The sequence below is a fragment of the Neolamprologus brichardi genome, chromosome 20, assembly GCF_056152115.1.
Source record: "Neolamprologus brichardi isolate AB-2024 chromosome 20, ASM5615211v1, whole genome shotgun sequence".
Lineage (NCBI taxonomy): Eukaryota > Metazoa > Chordata > Actinopteri > Cichliformes > Cichlidae > Neolamprologus > Neolamprologus brichardi.
The window spans coordinates 22,298,953-22,320,874 of NC_142123.1; the positions used below are offsets into that span (position 1 = coordinate 22,298,953).

At 40.8% G+C, this 21,922-nt stretch overlaps 1 protein-coding gene across 10 annotated transcripts in view; it reads left to right on the top strand.

The window, feature by feature from the left end:
- LOC102787374 (membrane-associated guanylate kinase, WW and PDZ domain-containing protein 1-like) overlaps positions 1-21,922 on the top strand; it is an 89,090-nt gene that overhangs the window by 17,582 nt on the left and 49,586 nt on the right. For 8 of the 10 annotated variants that reach the window (XM_087833738.1, XM_087833730.1, XM_087833732.1 and 5 more), the window contains exon 2: positions 9,020-9,136. In XM_087833738.1, the coding sequence (XP_087689864.1) occupies positions 9,020-9,136 (117 nt within the window). Of the gene's footprint in view, positions 1-9,019; positions 9,137-14,361; positions 14,919-17,843; positions 18,334-21,922 lie in introns of those variants that run through there. The other 2 variants (XM_087833735.1, XM_087833737.1) reach the window with 2 other exon arrangements.

Sequence of the window (21,922 nt, forward strand, 5' to 3'; positions counted from 1 at the left end):
GTGTTGAGTTTGGTGTTCCAGTATTTGACAGGAAAATCTGTCCGTGTTTAGTCTGTGTTAAAATATTTTTGGCTGTTTATCTTGGATCGTGCCCACATCATTTAAGATTGACCCTTGTCTCAAACCTCAGGTTTCTAGTCTTGCTTTTAGTTTTCATAGTTGAATAAACCTTTGATTTGCCTCCTTGTGCATTTTTTTTTTTCATTCTTTCTTCATCCTTTGTCCTGCTCAGCTAGTAACACAGAGCAAAGGGAAGAGTAGGCCTGGGTTCCTCTGGTTATATTTAGCAATGAACAGATGCAGCGCACTGGAGTGGAACATACCGCCTCTGCTCGCTTTGCTGTGTGCGCTTGTGTGTTTTTGCGTGTCTTTGATTGTGACTCTTCCTTCAAACCCATTCTCCTATCATGCTCTGCTGACTCTGACTCAGCAGCACACGCAGGACAACTGGGTCAGGACTGGGTTCTGCATATTAAACTACCTTGACAAAAAACAAAGCTTATTATCAACTATGTGCTGCTAACTTTTAAAAAATGATTTTTTCATATAATACAAATACAAAAAAATACTGCATAGAGGAGAAGTGTCAAACATTTAGCCCAGATGGGTCTGACTGGCTTCCTGAAATGCTACAATCTAGCATTTAGAAACTACAGAGAAGGACAGCATACAGTAGGCATCAAGTTGTGAAAATGAGTCATGTAAAGAGTGGCTGACTAAACTGTGACGACCTGCCATACCACACCAAAGTAAGGTGACCAAGTTATGCGACAGTGTTTCTTTGGTCCGTCCTGATTGATTGTTCTTTGAATAAGAAGGGGTTTTTTTGTTGTTGTTTTTTTTAATTTTGCAGAGTAAGGAAAAGAAGTCATAAATACTTTCGGCTGCTTCTTTATTCACGAGGAGCTGCCACATGTTATGGCATATTTTCATGCTGGGTGCCCTCCTTGATGCTGGGTGTCTCCTCCCAGAACTGAACAATGTGTAAATGCTACACTGTGGAGGCACCAAGTACCCTCTGAGAAGCTTGACATTTTTTAATGTTTGTCATTTTTCATGTTTGACAAAATAATTGTCAGATTAATCGATACAATGATTTCATTGCCATTCAAGCCGCTCTGTCCCCCCCCCCCCCCCTTTTTTTTTTTGCATTTACGAAATGTGTTATTCAAAAAATATGCAGCAAAACACAAACACAGTTTTTGCTTATTGTTGTTAGCAAAGTCAGTGTGACTTTTAACTTTTGTGCAGTCGTGACTCTTGCTTTTTAATTGGCCAACAAAAAAATATATAGGAAAACAGATATAGGGAAGACAGACTGAGTTTTCTCACTTTAACATTGTGTCACTGCCCAGAAGGTGTTATTTCCACAGAAAATAACATTTGCTGAATATGATGCTGACACTCGGGTTCTCCATGATCCCACTGAAAGCGGGATGTTACAGTGGGAGTAACATAAAAGGAGTTCTGGGTGTGGCTGGTTATGGAGGTAATTATAGGAGGAGATGGCAGAGGACCAGTCCATAGCTGTATGGCAGACCTATCTGTGATTGTTGTTTTTTCCTCTCCATCCCTGGCACTCTGATTGCAGGGCTGCTAGTGGTGAACATGTGCAGATGACCCTAAAAGCACTTCCTTTCTGTCTCTGTATGGCTATAAGGGAGCGACAGAAATCGTGTGTATGCATTCAGTTCCCATGAGAACAAAAATGTGAGATCCATGTTTAATATCACTACTATCAAGTCTTCTGTATCAGCTGTCATTAACTGGGCAGGGTAATGGATGTGTAATAGCTGGAGATTGCAGCTACTTCATCACACCGAGAGAGTCAAGTGAAGCACATCACTGAGAGCAGGAGTATTTGATTAGTTTTGTCTCTTGCATCCCACCCGATGTTAACCTCTCTCAGACAGCCCCTCCTTGTATTACTGGATAATGTAGAGTTAAATGCTCTCATCTGTAACTGGAGAGTCTAATGTTGACTGACGGGATGTGCTGAGACCCACAGGAAGCTGCTGAAACAATGGAATTTACTGTTTAAGAACCAACATTTCCAGTTCCTTCTCTGTGGCTATTATTTGGTATCAGCAGAGGAAATACAATATTATTTGTCACCTGGAGGAAATACCATTTCTTTGTTTAAGCTCAGGGTTATTAACCTAAGATGGCTTGAAACATTCACAGAAAGCATTTCGGTCCATGTGTGACTTTGTGCCACAGATAGAAGGACGCAGCCAGAGTGGAGCCTTCTCAGTTAAGCTGTGATCGAAAAAGCTATTGAGGCCTTCGCAGTTTTGCAGGACGTTTCTCTTTGTTCATCTTATCCTGATGTAGACGGTGTTATGATGGGGAACAGCTCTAGATGAACTTTCTGCTAGCTTCTGTAAGGTACTGTTTAAACAGTTGGTTAGTACTATAGCTGAGATGAGAAGGTTAGTACTACTCTGTGCTGTCACTGCTAACCTGCAGCAGCAGGCCATTAGCGCACCATTAGGACTAGAAACAGTTAGGCTGGCTTTGACTGAACACAACAGAAGTTTGCACTAGCAGTTCTGCAGCTCTCTGCGTTTCATACCAGCCTCCCTCTGTTTCCAATCACTATGCTCAGCAGCTCAGCCAGCCAACAAAGCCATTCAACTATCAGCAAGAAAATTAACAGGAATTAAAACTTTCTTTAAAAGACAACATATTAGGTAATTTGAAAGAATGACTGGTGGCACCTGAAATTTCTATACCCAAATATCTTGACACGGTCACCTTTGCCTAACACCCTCTGCTTGGAAGTAAACCTTTTCTTAAGCAATAATCCTTCTGTCATCACCACAGGTGCCGTTTTATAATAGGCAGAAGTGTGTGTGTGTGTGTGTGTGTGTGTGTGTGTGTGTGTGTGTGTGTCCGTCTGCATGATTGACTGTCCTGCTCTACACATAAGGGCAACTTGCCTACCGTTTAACATCTAATCGGTGCCAGCTGCAACTTCCTCTGGAGAAGGGAGGTTTCTCCAGAGGCTTGCTGGTGTTACAGAGTTATCTTTGGGGATGTTTATGTTTGTTTTGAGTCTACTTTAATGTAAATAAAGTGGAAAACAAGTGTTTAAAGTTTCCATTATTACCATCTCATCATACAATACACACTTTTCTTATGGTAATTACCACTTGCAGAGTATAAACTGTGCAGCATTCTCCCAGAGAGCAGCTGTAATTTAGGGATTCTTTCTGCTATGGCCAGCATGAAACTACGCCTGCTTGTGTGGTCTTTATCTTGGGATTAAACAGTTGTGTTGATTTTTTTTTTTTTCGTTACACATGATTTATCAGACCTTGGTTGCAGACAGTTTTTATGTGCTGTCCAACTCTTTTTGACTACTACAAACACCTTGGTGGCAGAGGTGGAAGCAAAACTAAGGTCACTAAGTAAAAGCAGCAGTAGCAGTATAGTATTTTTAAAGGATTTTTTTAAATTACATTTTCCTATGAAATGTGGTAAAGCAAAATTACAAAGTTACAAATGAAGTGAAAGCACTCTGGTCTAAAATCTCCACATCTTTTTGTTTCTGTTTGTTTCTGTTTTCTTATTAGAACTCACATAATTAAGATCCACCACTGGAGGGCAGCATCCTCTAATGACCACACATGGCTCATGTCATGTGCCGGTTGGCTCTGTGTTGCCATGGTAACGGATCTGCTGGAATCAGGCTTGCAGGCTATGAGGATTGGAGACACAGAGGGCAGTGTTGAGCTTTTGGATGGGAGATGAATCCCAATCAGCAGCTGAGCAGAGCTTCACAGGCGCACAGCAAACACACTGATATGGTGGATATTTCCTAAAAACTGATGGCAAAAGCTGCTGACTACTTTTACATTAAAAACAATCACAAACACCTCCACAACACCGCTGGTGTTTGGATGCCTAAACCTGTGGTTTGAATGGCATGTTTATTTCCACAGGCTTGATTGACAGGCAGTAGCAGTGACTCGTAGTGACGACAGCTGCTCTGTGGTACTATAGACTGCAGCTGCTTTGCACAGTCTTCTGCTGATGTTTTAGCCAGCCACGGCCATATGTTTGTGTGCTCTTGTCATCTGGCCAGCATGTTTTAATGCATGAGATTTTCTTTTTATCCTCTTCAAATGTCTCTTCTAAAGACAAGCTCTTATGATAGCCTCTCCAATTAACATCACATGATCACGACGTGGATGCATTTTGCGTGTATTTATCTCTGCTTTCACAGTCACGTCAATAAATGTGAGAATGTGTAAATCTCTATCTCTTTAGATGTTTAAGTGCACATGCTGCGCCCCCCAACCCCCAGCCTCCACCTCCATTTCCAAAATGAGACGGGGATGCATAACTAGATTTAAGGTTATGTAATGCTGACTGGAGGCATGGAGGATGTGTATAATCCACTCTTATTTGGGTTAAATCCATCTCTCTCCGGCGCTCTCTGTCAATCTGTAAAAGGACAGGGGCCCTTACATATTCACACATCTCTTTTCTGCCTCATCAGACTTGAAAAGCACCAATCTCTGTCACACACAGTCTTTTACCAGCCAGCTTCACAAACATCCTAACTCCCAAGAACCATCACTCAAAGCGCTAATGTCTCTGGTGTCTCAGATTTTTCCCTGATGGAGTGATTTGATTGTTATGAAAATCAAGAATATCTTCTTCAACTTCTTAAAGGATCTATCTTATCATTTAGACACAGACTCTCTGTCATTTTCACTGACAAAATGGTATGGCATTTTTTGGGCTGCATATGTTCGTGAAAGACATTTATACTTACTATATTGCCCGTGTTTACCAAAACTAAGGTCTGATATTCATTATTAAAGTAAGACAGGCATCATAATATGTAATTAATTTGATAATATGCCATAATAACTTTATATTACAGAAGATAAGATCAGAAAATATTCATATTTTACACAATAAAACTGTGACTATTGTAAATATGATCTTTGAGGAAAAGAATTTAACCATTGTCTTTTAACTAATTCATTTTCTCGCCTCAAATTCTTAACTATCCAAGCAGTTTTGCTGTAAGGATAGCAATGTTAGTCAGTCAGTCATTAACTACTACAAAGTAAATATGTCCTTTGGTACAAACATTTATTTTTCCCAGAGGATGAAGGCACTATTTCTTGTGATCCTCTATTTTTTTTGCCTGTAGCAACTGCATCACATTCATGGATGGAGCCTGTGTCACTACTCTGTGTGTGGCTTATTTATAGATTTAAAAAATGCACACCAGGCCTAGTAAAGAGTACAATCATCACAGTTTTGCTACTGTTTATTAGCACTGCTGCCATCCTGGATCTGTGGACAAATCAGGGTTGGAAGGGTTTCTCCAACTTTCTGAGTGGGAGGTTCCATTTGAAAATTCCAATTGCAACTCGAGATTTCTGACTTTCCACTTCCATAAGCCCTTGGTTCTTGTTTTAAGACTTCTTCTTTTACCAGAGCAGTTTTTACTTGCTTACATATCTTCTTTTCTTAACCTGATTAAGAGACACCCATTCCTTATGGCCCATTCATACCCACCACATTGGACGCATTATGCACAAACACCAACACAACCAGCTCTGTACCAGTTACATCAGTACTGACAGTGTGGGTACTTGCTGCAGTATTCTCCTGAACAATAGGTGTCACCACTCAGACAAAACGTCAATAACAGCACTACTACAGGAGGAGAAGAAACCAAACACAGATTCAAGGAAGCTGCACATTGTTTTTAATCACATAATTTTCTTCCAGAAAGTTCAATCTGCTGCAAGATCTCTCTCTGTATTATCTATGAATCATTGAGAGGTACACAACCAGCCAAAAATACACCAAAGTGGAACTTGTGCAAGTGGATATGACAGATTACTGTGCAGAATTCAATGACTCTGTAGACTTTACACTATAAATGTATTTTTCACATTAAATACATTTACATATTAACATTTTCCCATGTTATAAGGTATCAAATCAAAAATGTATATGTTCAGTGCAGTAGTATGTGCCTTTTTAAAAAGCAAAACAAAAAAAGAACAACAGCATTATAAAGACTGTGTTTAGGAGAGATTAGTTGTGGATTAGCAGTAGCTGTATGAGAATGTCCAGTACATTCCCAGTAACAATACATCGCTCTTAGCGTACACAATACAGGGATCTCCATTCAGCTCATGGTGAATTGAACAATTCACCATGTCCATTGTTCAAAAGATCTGTGGAACACTGCAGCGCCGTCGTCGCTGAGATATTATCTCCACTTTTTACACCACATCTGGTTGTTTTTGTTGCATTTTAAAGCTTTGCCTTTGTTTGTGTCACATGCTGCTGGAAAACCACTTTAAATAGGTCAAGAAAAAAATGTGTTTTAGTTAAAGTCCTTGAACATGGTAAGAAATTGAAAAAAAAATCCAAGGCCCCTTTTTCTTGCTGTAATAAAAATATATCAGAAATTGTGACACAGCTAATATGTATCAAATCAAACCATGAATTTTCCATGAGAGGAGTGCTTATTTGTTTAACATCTTTATAGAAATATTTTTTAATTTTACAGTTTAAGTTGCAGAAGGCTGCATCTTCACCACCAAACCATTTGCTCATTTGCTTTGCACAACAGCATTTGTAATTAAAAATCCAGGTAGAATATAAATAAACGGCATATAAAGTGCACACACACACACACACACACATACGCATGCCACAGTGGTGCAGTGGTAATCTGTGATCCACATGCCTATAATCCTCATAAATATTGAATATTTGATGACTTTCTCATTGATGGAGCATGACACCTAGGCGGCCCACCCTCTGCTAACTGTAACACCCATGGGAGCGGGGGGTTGTTCCCGACAGCGGTCTTATCTCAGGGAAAGCATCTGAGCCAGCAAAACTGACAAGACAGTAAAGGCGCCCGCTAATGTATGTGTAACATATCTTATTTTAGATGAAGCATTGTTTGTATAAATCAAATCGCTACAGACATGAAAACAGCAAAGGATGCAGTGATTCAAAAAGATGTGTGCATGTGTGTGTGTGTGTGTGTGTGTGCTTGCATGTCTGAGAGAGTATGCTGTTGTATCTGTTTTTCCTCTTACAATCTGACTTCTGCTTGCCTAGCAGGGACCGTAATGATGGTCGTCAGCACTGGCTGGTTGCTAGGTAACAATTACCTGACTGTGCTTTGCTTGCACTGAATTACACGGTGGGCTATGTGTGTGTGTGTGTGTGTGTGTGTGTGTGTGTATGTGTGTGTACAGAAACTGAAATATACAACAACATAGAATCTTAGCCACTGTCTCCAGTTTTAGGGCAGAAAACACCCAGGAGCAGAATCACTGTGGTATTATTAGCCCAGGACTGTTTCTGAATCTTAGCTGTAAACTTATTCTCAACTTCTATTTTAATATTGTTTTCATAGAGCTTCAAATTTGTGTGTAAACAAACTATTTTGCAACTGTAATCTCATTCTTTCTTCATGTTTGATTTAGATGTTTTTTGTTACTCTAGTGTAAGAAGCTTAATTCTCTGCGCCTTGCATTATTGGTTTTACTTCAGTGTTCAAGTGTTTATGGTCGTGTCCAAGTAGAGGGTGGTGGGGTGGATGTGACGAGGGGCAGATGATGATGTCACGTTACACGAAACCTCAGGATAGATGACCAGTAGTTTTGGGGGGGTTTTTCCTTCTGATGATTCTGCTTTGTCTCTTTTTTTGTAATGTTTTTCCTACTTCTGAATAGAATTTTTTCCAAAACTGAAAAACCTTCCTGCCTCCTTCCTGGCTTAGACTTCTCCACCCTGAAAAGCCTTTACTGAAACTAAAGGGTTTTAGTAAAAGTACTTTACTGAAACCCTACAGCTATGGCATTTCCAGATCTAACTGTTCTCTACCTTTATGAAAACCATGTTCTTATTGGAACTCAAACCATTAACCATTCTATTAACTTGAACAAACTTTTATCTTTTAAATTTTGCTTAATCGTTGTCAAACGAAGGTTAAAAATATGTGCTGTATGACCTGCTCCTTGGAGGTGTACTAATTCAGGAAACAATCATACTGATCTTATTCATAGATTAGAGATACCTTACTGACACTGATCACTTAGGTCAGCAGTAGTTAGTCACTTCATGGATCAGCTGGATCCCAGTTGACAGAACCTTTATTTCACATTTCAAGAGAATGTAGCTGTGGTCTACCATATTCATTCCTCTTTTCTCTCACATTACAAGAGCCAAATAATTGGCCCTTTTTATGTTACTGTAATGTTAAATTCCCTCCAAGTCCCATCAGTTGTAAAGTAAACAATACATCCTCAGTAAGGACTGACCCTGGCATCAGGAAGCACAGATCAAGGAGAGACTCCTCTACTATGAACTGATCCCAACAGGAGGCCATGGCACCTCCCCCAAGAACTGCGTGCCAGCTCTCCCAGACATGGATGATATATTTGGAGATCATTAAATGGTCCTAAATGAGACCCTGGCGTGAGAGCGAGCTCTGACCATCTGGCCCCATTGTGAGCGCCGGAGCTCTGTTCAAACTCAGCCAGCAGCATCCTCACGCCTGATTGGATGGTTGTTGAGTGTGCATGAAAATTCCAGCCAATCAGACAGCCTTATAAACAATTACCCAAACCTCCCTCAGTCTCTACCTTTCCCAAATAAACGGACCATCCTAGTACATAATGTGTGTGTTTCCCTGCTGTAGTCAAACTGTTCATAAGCCCCCAACTCTTTTTTTACATTAGCCCCATAGTAAGCACCACTAATTCTCTTGTGATAATATGTCATATTATCACATGTTTACTGTATTCTTCACTATGAATCAGATGTATGTGTAACAAGTTATTGTTTATTCACTGTCTGAGAAAGGTCTGGTCCTCTGTCACTATTTGAACAATGGAAATGTCGTGGCCTTTCATGACATTACTTGAGGGTGAATGAAAGCATGTCAGCAGTGAAAAGATGTCCTTTTTTTTAGGTTTATTTACTTGAGCTGTTTTTGTCTGGCCATGTTTTCCAGGTCACAAGCTCAACAAGGATCTGAAGCATTACCTGAGCTTGAGGTTTCAGAAGTCTTCCCCTGACCACGAACTGCAGAAGACAATCCGAGCCAACTTGTATCGTCATGCTGTGCCTTGTGAGTATTACTTTTTATTGTTTAGGTTTTGTTTGTTTTTTTTACATATTTTCTTCATCACTGGCTTATTTTATGGCTTGTTTACCATCTTTTTTAATTTAATCCTTTCCTTTTTTATATAAATTATTCTGTTAGTCTTTATGTTCCTGTCATCACTTAAAATTCACACAAGCTTTGCTTCTAATCAGCGAAAGGGGAAACATGTATTTTTCAAACACACTCGCTGTCATTTTTCTTATTACTGCCCATTAAAGCCACTTGTGTTGACCACACCAGAGTACCATTTTTGCAGCTGTCTCACATCACTGTGAAAGATACAAAAAGCGTGGCTCAAGCCAAACACTCCGCGCTGTGCCAGACTCCACAGCTGGGCTCACTTACGTCACAAACAGTTGGATGTGCGGCTGGGTGACACAGCCCAGCTTTACTCAGTTCATTTTCCTACTGTACTCATGTCATGTTTGTGTTTCCAAAGCATTTTGCTTGAATTGTGTTGGCCACGAGGCTTGAGGCCTTAGGTGTTTCAGCAAAGCCGCACAGTAGATGTTTTCAGCTTGCAAGTGTATGTTAATGTTTCCCCCTGAGAACTTTATCTGATTATGATATGTACAGACATTAATTAAACAGGCACAACAGAGATCAGCATCACCATGACCACTCGCTCCTGTTTCTCTGAAATGGGACTTGGTGTTAGTTTGCATGTGTTTGCATTGCAGTGCTTCCTAATAAAATGTGGCTTCTAGTCTAATGGATTTTTTTCTCTCCCTGGGTCACTCTCTTGTTCTTTGCCTTTTCGCTCTTTGCTCCCCATCTCTGGGTGTCTTTCTCTTACGCTCAGCCATGTGACTAGTAAATCTGCCTCTCTGAGCCTCACCCGGTGCCCTGCCTGGGATTATGATGTTCTGATATATTGAAAATAGATTCCTGTCCGATTATGTGATGAGCATGTTGGACTCTTACGAAGTTCATTGTATGATGGAGGCCCTTGTGTGCTAGGACAGTGCTGACATGAACATCAAAACAAAAACTAAACAACAAGAGATTTTCAAAAGAATGCTACTGTAAGGTGGTGTAAGAGAGACCCAAATGATTGCAAGGTTTTGTTTCTATTTTTTTTTACTTTTTTCCCTAAGAAATTGTGGATACAAATAGAGATACAAAAATCACTTCCTTTTTAGAGATAACTGTAAGCAGATTTAGTAAAACTTTTTAAGATGTCTTTAACTGCAAGAAATTAATCTTTGGGTCATTGCACACTGGTTTTTATTTTTACAAGAGTGCTTTTATTAAGAGGCTGCACTTTTATCATAGCTGACTGATAAAATCCACAAGAGAGGAAATGTACCATCATGAAGGTTGGTTTAAGTCTCTAAGGTCAGTGAGGAGTGAGATGTAGGCAGGACTGTGCCTTGTATGCTCTCTCTCAAAGACTCTCAATGTTTTTAGAGCTCTTATACTGTGCTGTTTGTGCATGACTTGTGATAGTGTTTAACTGATCCGTCATTGACCTTAAAGACTCTCCTAACAAATGTGTACAGAACAAACCTCTACATAGCTAAACTTAGCTGTTAACAGGACTAAATATCAGTGTCAGGGACCAAACAGTAAGGCACATGGGGCAAATATGTAAGAAGTATTTTTTTAATCATTTTTAATTAAATGAAAAATTGTAACACTCTCCACAAAATCCCAAATGGTGTAAAGACATCCAAAAACTCAAAATAAATTCAACAAAAACAAAACAAAACTGAGATTAGGTTAATATAACTAACTTCACCTAACAATTCAGGCACACGGATTTAATGTAGACACAGGTTAGACAGAAAAGAGTGGGGCACTTAGACAAACAATAGCAACGAACAAACTTAGAAAACTAGAAAAAAAATAACATCAGTCAACTAATATTTTTTACAAATCAAGATTAACTTATATCAGATATAGTCATATTTCTAATATATATCTATATAGATTTTTTTTCAAGTCTCCCTCCCAATTTCATATCCCCTGTTTTCAGTCCACTGTTGGACTCTTCCATTTCCTGCTCATATTGTATAAAAATCTCTCTAACCCAGCTGGTCAGTTTTTTGGAGCATGGTGGAAACACTTAGGGTAAGTGTTACTAGCAAATAAATAAAAAAGCCTAAGACAGAACTGGTCACTATGTACTCAGATTAGAAAACAACTGCTTTAAATAAAAGTATTATCAAAGCAAGATTATGTGCCAAATTTTTTATTTAATTATGTTTGTGTGAAAGATAAATAAAAAAAAAATATGAACACTGAAGGGTGCCTGGTGGAGCCACTACAGCCAGTAACATGTTCACATTGGTAATGCTGATATGTAGCTGGTGCAATCTACCAGATTTGCAACAATAATTTAGCATGTGATTAGCACTAAACACACAGACTGATCAAGGGTATTGGTTTTGCTGGTTTGGCGTCAAGGTTGTTGAAACGACTGATAAAAATACGAGAAATGGTCATAATAGCAGTCGAATATAATATATACTGACGTGGCACTTTGCTGAATATAATGTAATCAGCCAATTACATGGCAGCAAGCGAATGCATTTTGATGTGGTTAAGATGACCTGTTGTAGTTCAAAGCAAAGATCTGAATGAGGAAGAAAGGTGATTTTAAGTTCTGAAAGATTGTTGGTGCCAGATGTGTTTGACTGAATATTTCGCTCCACTGGAATTTTCCCACAGGACCATCCATAGAGCTTGCAGAGAAACACTGTAAAAACATAAAAATATCCAGAAGGCGACAGTATTTTGTATTGTCCTCAGAAGAGAATGGCCAGACTGCTTTAAGCTGATGGAAAACAAACAGTAGCACAATCACTTGTTGCACTTGCTGTATGCAGAAGAAAATGTAAAATTGGAAAATGTTGCCTGGTATGAGTCTACTTCTAATTCTACTTCTGCATCTAGCTGGTAGGGTCAGAATTTAACCATGAAAGTATGGATCCAACCTGCCTTGTATTAAAAATTCAGGCTGATGATAGTGGTGTAATGGTTTTGGGATATTTTCTTGGCACATTTTGGGCCCCATAGTACCAGCTGAGCATTGTTTAAACACCACAGCCTCGATGACGATTGTCACTGACCCCGTCCAACCCTTTATGGCTACAGTGTGCCAATTTTCTAATGGTTGCTTCCAGCAGAAAATGTCGCAAAGCTCAAGACAGATCAAACTGGTTTCTTCAACATGAAAATGATTTCACTGTACTCAAATGACCTCCACTGTCACCAGATATCTTGCACAGGAAATTTGCATCATGGGTGAGCAGCCAACATGTTTGCAGCAACTACTTGATGCTGTCATGTCAATATGGACTAAAATCTCTAAGGAATGTTTCTAGCAAATTGTTGAATATACATATATTCAACAAGTTATATACCACAAAGAAGGCACTTTGGAAAGCAAAGGGGGTTAAACCCAGAACTGGTAAGGTATATCTCATGAATTGTCTGGGTACATTGTTGTGGGGACATAAACATCTGTCATTTATCTGAATTTTTTGAGTATTAACGTACATGTTACAGACTAATTTTTGACACATGACGTCAATATATTCACACATTTTCTATAGATTAAAATCCCCTACTGCTCGTTCACTGGGCATATCATTAATTTGTCATTTTAAAACAATACTTTAATGTGACACACTCAAAAATATTTTCCACTACTAATCAGTCGCTGCTTATATTGAATGTTCTTTCAATTCATTTATTTGGTTTGAAGAAAATATTGAAACTGTGTCCAGACCTGTTAGCCTTTGGCTGGTAGTTTTTGGCTGGTATCCTTAGATATGTATATAGTTTTCTATATATTATCCATCCAGGACCTTTTTCTCGTGACGTCTGCTCCTTTGTTAACCAGCTATTTTTTTTTTTTTTTTAATTTCCAACCACCTTCTCCACAGATGGGGATGGTGGCTTTCTCTACATGCATTGATTTTATACCCCAGTGTTTGTAGGACTACTGTGATAGTACTGTGTATGAGCTCATTGGTTTCAGTGATTCTAATAGTAGGGCTGGAGGTGGTTTCACATCTGAACGCATTCTTGTCTGTTGGGACTTTGTCAGTGAGCTCAGGGAGTCGTGTCCTTGGTTTTGTGGCTACCTTGGCCACATCGTTCATTCTCAGCTTAGCAGATGCTACTGCTACAGCAGTTGGGTGGGCATTATGGGTTGGGTGGGTAGCTCAGCTAGACTACTCCAGTCTATCAGGGTCAGCTCATTATGTCCACACTGCTCACTACTGTTCATATTGTTCTGTACTTTGGATCTTCAGCTTCAATAGTAGCTTTCTTATACTGATGTTATAGCATTGAGCTACTAGGTCAATGTGGATGTTTGCCTTCCACTTATCCATAGTACGTGCATTGTAACATGATATGGCTTGGCTCGGCTTGGATAGTAGCATTACATTAACTCCTTGTCCGTGACTTGTTCCACTAGCCCACCTCTTATCAGTATTTGATGGTTCTCCAACACCTTGCTAAGCTGGGTAACAACTGAACCAGTATGACTTTAGTTGCATCTCTTGATCATCTTCCAAGGTAGGGTTGGGGTTCTAGCCTCGAGGTCCTTACTGGATGCATGGTTTGACCAGGATTCGAACCCCAACCTATTGTTCCAAAGACTATCCCGCTGCTATATATTAAGCAGCTGGAAAGACACACAAAGACACACAGACATATTGTCTTGTGGCCCTTTTTGGGTCACAACACTGTGTGTGTGTGTGTGTGTGTGTGTGTGTGTGTGTGTGTGTGTGTGTGTGTGTGTGTGTGTGTGTGTAACATTGAAACGTTTATATTGTTTACCCCCTTTCTCCCTTTTCCTGTTCCGTCTGCTCACCCTTTAGTGACTTACTATCCATGCCACCTCCTTTATAGTGTCTCTACCACAAACAGACACACACATGCAAATATAGTCTTAGCATGACAAGGCAGAACAACAAAAGCAGTCAAATAAAGGACACACTTCTCAGCCCTGTGCTTCCTTTGTCTGTGTCTCTCGTGTCTCCTCCCCCTTTCCTGGGTACATGTGTTGCTCCCACTCCACTTGGTTGACTCGAACAGGTGCCTTTAGCGCTGACACTATCTGAGGTATTTCTTTTTGCTTTCGGGGGTGTATGGTGTGTGTGTGTGTGTGTGTGTGTGTGTCTGTGTGTGTCTTTATAGTAAGAGCACCTCTGCCTCAACCCACCCTCTTCTCCCGCATATCCCCGCTGATACAGATGGCCATTGTTATCATGTGCAGCAAATGTCACAATTGATAGACAAGTTGCTCTCTCGTGGGATTCATTTCTCTCTCACATCTACAGCTGCTGCTTGCAGATGAGGGTTATCTCAGCGTTTTGAGCAACAGAGTGAACCAATCTTCCCTCCCCCACCTGATCTCTCCCTCCCTCCGTCGCTCTCTCTCTGCTCCCTCACTCTGTCGTTCTCCTCTCTTCACATCAAATCCTCCTGTGAGTGTCAGCGTTCCTGTGGCTCGGCGGTGGCTGCTGCCTTCCTCAGTCTCTCTCTGTCACACTCTAGCTGCTCCCACCGTGTCCCTGCCTCTACTGCTCTCACCCACCATCTCCTGCTCGCTCTCTCTCTTTCTCCCTCCCCTCCTTGCTATCTTTCACTCCCTCGCTTCCTTGTTTTCCACTCCACTGCCGATCTTGGGGAAGTCATTGTGGGAGACAAATTTCTCTGTTTGCCGTTCACACAAAGAAAGGGATTACGGGTTGATTTGTTGGCTCCGGGCTCTCTCTGCATCCAGGCAAGTGGCAGCTCCTTATTCTATCCTTATTCGCTCCTTCTTTTTTTTTTTCGCTCTCACCATCATCCACAATCCAAAGCCTGTGATGTATGCATGGTAGTGTGTGTGTGGTTGATGCTGTGTATATAGGCTAAGGGAATCAGGGAAGGTGGGGGTAGGGGTGGGAATTATGTGAGGGAAAGAGGGGGGCAGGCACACTTGGAGCAGGCACGTCCAACCCAGAGGGACAGATGGCCAGTAGCCCTGGTGCTTTTTCCTCTTTGGTTTTCTAATTCACCCTGCAGGCTTTGTATAAGGCCCACTAATACACAGACCTTCTCTTCAAGAAGCAAGAGATGGCTGCTCTCTTTAGCTAGAAGAAGGAGGGGGGGCATCTGTATGTGATGAACGGACAAGGTATACGAGAGGAAGGAGGAGGGGGCTGCTCTAGAGGCAGAGCAGGTTTTTAAGAAGGGAATACTACAGGAGAGAAGAGAAGATATGAGGAGCTGAGAGGGAATGGAGAGGGGGGGTCATCAGCCTTGAATACATGGAGGTCAGGTCCAGATGCTGCTCAAACAAAAGGGCTTCTCTGGGGGAACGGCAGGGGGAAGCGTGGCACTCGCCATTGTGTGTGTCGCTGCATTGCAGGGTGCTGCTGGGGAGCCTCATGCTAATGATGGCCATTCATTCTTGTAACGGATGAGTGGGCCCCAGCTTCTGTTTGCCTTCTTTTCACATACACACGGTTCATATTTCTTTCGTGACCAAATATCAGCTGCGTTAACACACAATCCTCTCTAGAAAAGGCAGAGGAAGGAAAAATTATGGCTTCTAAGCTCACTGAGGAAGCTGGGCAAATATGTGTTTTTGCATAGTAATGATGCATGAGGACAGGTGCAGCCTCTGTGTTCAAGGACTTTGTGAGGTTTATGTTTAATGCATGTGGTGTTTGTTTTTAGTACATTTTGCAGATACAGTCACAAATGACTATTATTTCCTACTATTAGAGTAAATAACAGAACCAATTTTCAAATCTACAAAAGAACTGCAGATCTTCTTCCTTGTTTGTCACTGTGATTGGCAAGTGGGTGAAAGTCAGCCCTGGAGGCTATGGTCCTATGTTGTTTTGTTATTGACAATTTCCTTTAGGCCCTTTTCTTATGGTACACTATTCAGAATTACCATTGTCAAAGCACAACCTCTGTTTCTATTTCTATTTCTGCACTTGGAGGTAAGAACAAACTGTACTGTGAGCCTGGTCTTACATCAACTTAATCAATACTGCTGAAGAACCACTGTGATCATGAATATAAAGTGAGGCTCACAGTAATGTTATTGTTATTTAAAATCCTCATTCTGCTTTCCTCATCAAGCTCATCTATGTAAGACAGCCATGCTTTGATCTTGTGAATACTCAAGTAAGGATGTGAAAACTGTTGAGAGGCTAGTCTCAGTCACTCGGGTCAAGTTAAGGTGATCAGGCCCTGATTAATGAACCACTAGCTTGTTCTTTAACTGTAGAAGTATTTATGTACTGTAGTTTTCTCAGTTTAGCTCGGGGTGATTGCACTCCCTGCATGCTCAGACTAGACTCGTACTTCAGCCAAAGTAGAGCCCTTTGCCTCACATGAAGGAAAAAAAAAAAGCTTGTGTGTTTAGAGAATATTTTTGACTAGCTGGCAGTCAAGCTAGCTGGTTAGCTGTTAGTGTTGTGTGTGACAATGACACCTCTTTTTAACTTTTTGAGTTCAATGAACTATTGTGTAAATAAACTGGCTAAACAAGGATTCTTTGTTGTGATCATGAAGATTAGTCTGTGTGTCTGTCTGTCTGTCTCGTGATGATTTGGACCTGCTGTGGTGGCTAGCTAGTCTACATTCTAGCTAGCCAGTTCCTGCAAGCAGTGACCATGACTGTGGCTCAAAATTTCTACAATCAGATAAAGTCAATCTTCAGATTGTGGTATCAGAGTTTGGATCAACACTCCCTTACTCATGATAAAGCCATAGTTATTGTCAAATTGCACCCAGATTATTGCCCGACTGGTGCATTAACTACATGACATATTAAGAATGGACTGAACCTCATAATGTCCTTGAGTGCTTTTCTTTTTTATATCGTAACTGGTTAATTGAGTAGTGCATTTGTCCATTTTGCAAAGTGTAAGTGATGAGCACATTTTTACATGGCAAATTGGTTGTGTTTTTAGAACTATTTTTTAGAAACATTACATTTCAAGGTTGGCTTGAAATCCTTTAAATCATTGATTTTTGTACACATTAAACAAGTTATTTATATTATTTATGTGAACATATTCATCATATATATATATATATATATTATTATTATTATTCTAAGTATATGGTACTGTTAGACATAATCTCTGTTTAGGATGAGCCTTCCTGCTCCTAGTCATTAAGCTAAGCTAAGCTAAGCTAATCTGCTTGCTATAGTTTCATTTCAGTGTGCATATATCAGAGTGCTTTTGATGTTCTCTAACTCACTAATTTTTCACTGCAGCAGTGCCATTATAAGTTACTTTTTTACTTCTAGTTGTGGTACAATCAGGGCTTATGTTGAAGTTGGACCACGTGAATCCGAACAAAAAGCTGCAGTCCTCTTCCCTCAGGGATGCTCCGGGGTTTTGTGGTCAGGATGCCTGGGCAGCAGTCCATGTCTGCACAGGTACAGACCTGTGCTTACAAAGGTTTCCTTTGGTCAGCCATTAGGAGCTTAATCCCTGAAAGTTACTAATTAAGTCAAGCCTCTCCGGACTAGTCTGGTCAAAGGATAGTAAACGGATCCAACCAGCAAACGCCGTACATAAGTATTTAGTAGACTATATGTGGCAATATATGTGGTATTGTTCTTCTACTGTATTCCCCTCTCATCTTTCTGTGCTGTATTCCCTTCTTTAACCCAGTGTTCAACCTTAGGGAGGTTTTCTCAGTCAAGGCACCTGCACAAAGCTGGCTGTATATCACGAGGGACCATGTGTTAGGTAATGCCAAGAGTCTATATTTATGACTAAGATAGCTGGAGAAGGGTAGAACAGAAAGGCAGATGAGAGAGAGAGAGAGAGAGGGAGAGAGAGGCAGTGGGCGGGAGTATGCAAGGGGCTGTGGGGCTGCAGCCATTGGCCTCAGACAGGAACTGGAGTGTGAATAGCTCACATTGGCTTAGCCTCTAAGCTGGGCTGGACCTCTAATTTGCTCTGCTTGTGGAGCTTTGAAGAAAAACGGCAGCTGCCTACTAGCTGCCTGCCTGAATGAGTTTGCAAGCTGGGAGCTAGCACTTGCTCACAGACAGCTGGATGATCCATGGATGGTTTGGATGGAGCAAGAAAAGCAGAATTCATCCTGCTTGGATTTATCTTTTTGAATATTTCTGTGGAATAACCAGAGAGAACGGGCACAGAAGCAGCGGCGTAGAGGTAATCTGTGACATTTACTACTTCTCCTGGGAATGATGCCGTGTCTTCCGGGATTACGTTGAAAGACATGTGGGTGGGGAGAATAGATGGATGCACAGAGGCAGAAATGCAGGCAGGTGGATTTTTAACAGACTGTGGGAACCGGTGCTTATGCAGATTTGTGGTGTGATATATTGATAAGCTGTGATGTGTTGTGCTGTGCGTCTTTGATGACGGCGGCTCTCTTAATCGCACACACATGCATTATTGTCAGTCTGAGTTGATGTTTGATTAGCGGCTCACTTTAAACACTGATCTGTTGACACACTACTGTAGGAGGACATTTTGCCCTGCCCCTGGCTCCTGCAGCTACATCTTTTTCTTTCTGTCATCCACCTTTTCATTTCTCCCCTTCTTTGAGTCACCCTTTCTTGTGCACTAGCTAGTCTGTTCTCCTCTCAGCTTTGCCTTTTAAATAAAAGCTCCTTTCTTCCTTTCCCATTTTGGGTTTTATTTCTGCACCGGTTTCTAGTAGAAGGCGAAAAAACCCACAAAAAACCCAAACTGAAATCTTAATGTTATTTCATTAGATTTATAGCTAATAACGCTTCGGATTTTATATGCTTGCCCACTATTCATTTTCAGTTACCCTGCCTTATTCTTCGTCCCCATATTGAAAAGGAGGGAGCTGTGGAAGCAGCAGGAGAGCAGTGGCTGGACTCGGCAGTGAGGACTGTTGTGGCGCAAGCTGAAAGAATGCCCTGTTGTGCTGGGCAGCAGCAGTATTGTGTGTCTGGCCTCCTTCTCTTTAATGGGCAACTCCGTCATTCCTTTACTGAAACAGTCACAGCGAGAAACCTTTTCTATGTTTAATAATAATTAAATAAATAGGCTCTTTGATACACAACCTGGCCTCTTCATAAGTAAAGAGCCGGTATTGTTTGAAAACTTTCTATTGTAGCCCCAATAAAATAAAAGTGCTACACACAGTGCTGGCAAAATACTTTCTTGTGAGAGCATGCTTTTTCTATATTTCATGAAAGCAGCATTAAGGTCTTTGACGTCTTAAATGTTCAACCTCATCTAAACATTAATAGTTGTAAAGAAAAACACATAGGTTGTGAAGATGGTTTCATATTTTATTTAAAATGTTACCATCTGATCAAAAACCAAATAAGCAAAGGTATAAATCGGAAACTGTTCAGGTTGAATAGCAGGGCTATCCAAGTTATTTTCATAATACCATTTTCATAATAAATATTAGCTTATAAAATATTAAAAACTACAGATGACAAATGTCATTTCCAAGTCCTCCAGGCCCTGTAGTAAGCATTCTGTCTGACAAACAGTCCAGAACGCAAACATATTTAGTCGTGTAAAACAGAGAAAAGAGTGAAATATTCAGATTTGAGAAGCTGAGACTGAAGAATCTTTTGCATTATTACTGAGGGTGTTTTTTTGGGGTTGTGTTTTGAGGGAGGTTTTTTTTGGCATTTCATAGACCCATTAGCTGACAGCCATCCATACACTCACAGTTTTACTACTAAAATAGTACTGACATACATGGTGACACAGATACTCTACGCATTTGTTTTGATAGTTTTTCAAATCTGCCTTTTTTGCCTCTATTTTCTTGTGTAAGACAGGAGGAGGCATTGCAGCACCTTGCTGAACCATCCCCAGCACACTGGTAGTTAACCGAACCTGCTACAGCATGGCATGCTCCTAGCAGCTCCTCAGCCCCTGATAGGATCTGGAGTGGGATTGCTATTTGCTTAATCATTAATCTGAGGGCCTCCACTACATTGATTCTCTCCCTGTTCCCCTTCATCAATCATTATGGGCCAGCATTTCCTTTAATGGGGGATAGAAGTGCTGATTGAACGCAGCCATGGTACTGGGGACATAAAAATCATCTTGGTCCTGATCAGGGCTACAAAAGACAGGTCCAGAATCTGTCCAACTCGGCAACAGCAGCAGACTTCTAGCCTTCAAGCATCAGAATGAGGCTGGATCCTTTAATTAATTTTATGTTCAAATTATGTTCCTAAAACCTAAAATAGAATAGCTAAAGACTTGTCCAGCTCACACCATAATGGATGCAAATGGCCACCTAACCATAGTTTGCGGTTGAGAAGCTTCCATCATCTGACCAGTGTATTAAGGGACTACTTGTGTGGATGAGGCCTTAAAGTGCTCCCTCAATCAATGCAGCTCCAGTAATTGGCTTAGAGGCCCAAGACAGTTCCATGCTAACTCCCTGCGCGACTGTTTGCTTTCTCTGCCCCGCCTTTGCTCGGTCTGCTCTATGTTCATGTAATTTCTTCTAACGTCACCTCTCAGCCTCTGTTTTCATAACACACACCCTCCCCATCAACACAAAGATGTGTGTTTATTCTGGAAACAATGCCCCAAAATATGCTCTCGCTGTGGTTTAGATGCTGTACACAGGACTGTTACAAGCACGTGTGATAAGATTGGGTTTCTTAAGAATATAAAGTTTGTTCTTTTATTTTATTATGACTCTAATTAAATAAATAATCCGGCTGCTGTTTTCATTACTGAAACACTCAGAGCCTTGTCTGACATTAATTTGCTAAAATCCAGCCATCAGGTTAATCTCGCTCTCAGGTCAGTGCTTGTTCTTTTGTGTTCTCCCTCCTGCTATGCTCACGCTCACAACCAGCAGGGGTTAAAAACAACAGATGTTTGGCTGAAACGGTGTGCGTGTGTCCCCGTGTGTGTCTACAAGTTTGCCTATGTCTGCTAGACAATGAGTGGAAGCTCCTCAGACCATCAACAGCAGGAAGGCGATTGAGGGTATCAGATGTCACCAAAGTGCCGTTGGCCCACTGCCTATTGTTAATACTCAGGACGGTTTTCACCTGGATTTGTGTGTTTGTGTGCGTTCGGATGCGATTGTTGTTGTGGTGGCAGTGGCGTGCGCACACAAGGAATGTTTTTTTTTTTTTGCGTCATTTTACAAACTCATTAAGATTTCGCTGTCACTGGCCATTTGTCTTTGATGTCTGATATATACATTTTATATATGGGAGAAAAGATCTCAGCAAGTCAACAGAGTTTGAGGTCATGTAATTGCAGGCAGAGAGGTCATCTTGGCCCCAGGTAACTGAACCATACTGACCCAAAGGTCAGAAGAGGACAACGTGAGCGCGGGACGTAGTCAGCTTCTCGCACTTTGCTTGACATCCTGCATTTCACCTTTCAATGTAAATAACATCAAAAGAGGAACAATTTTGCAGTGAGAAGCAGAATCTTATCAGATGGCTTCACGTGAGCAGAAAACAGACTCTTCAAACTGCACTTTTTTGCTTGGCAACCTCAGCCCATCCTAAACTGTTATAATAATAAACATTGTTTATATTTTTCGGCTTTTGAAAAATTCTTCAAATGGCCCACAGGAGCCCTTTCAGTAATGTACCACAAACCAAGTCTCAGGTGAAACAGCTAAAATATTCTACAAATTCAGGGTTTGGGTGGGTCTTCTAATGATAGATTACTAGATTTAGTGCAGATTTACAGTAATCTATAAACTGTGCTGGTGTTTTCTTTTGTTTTTCTACACATTTGTGTTCATATATAAAATACA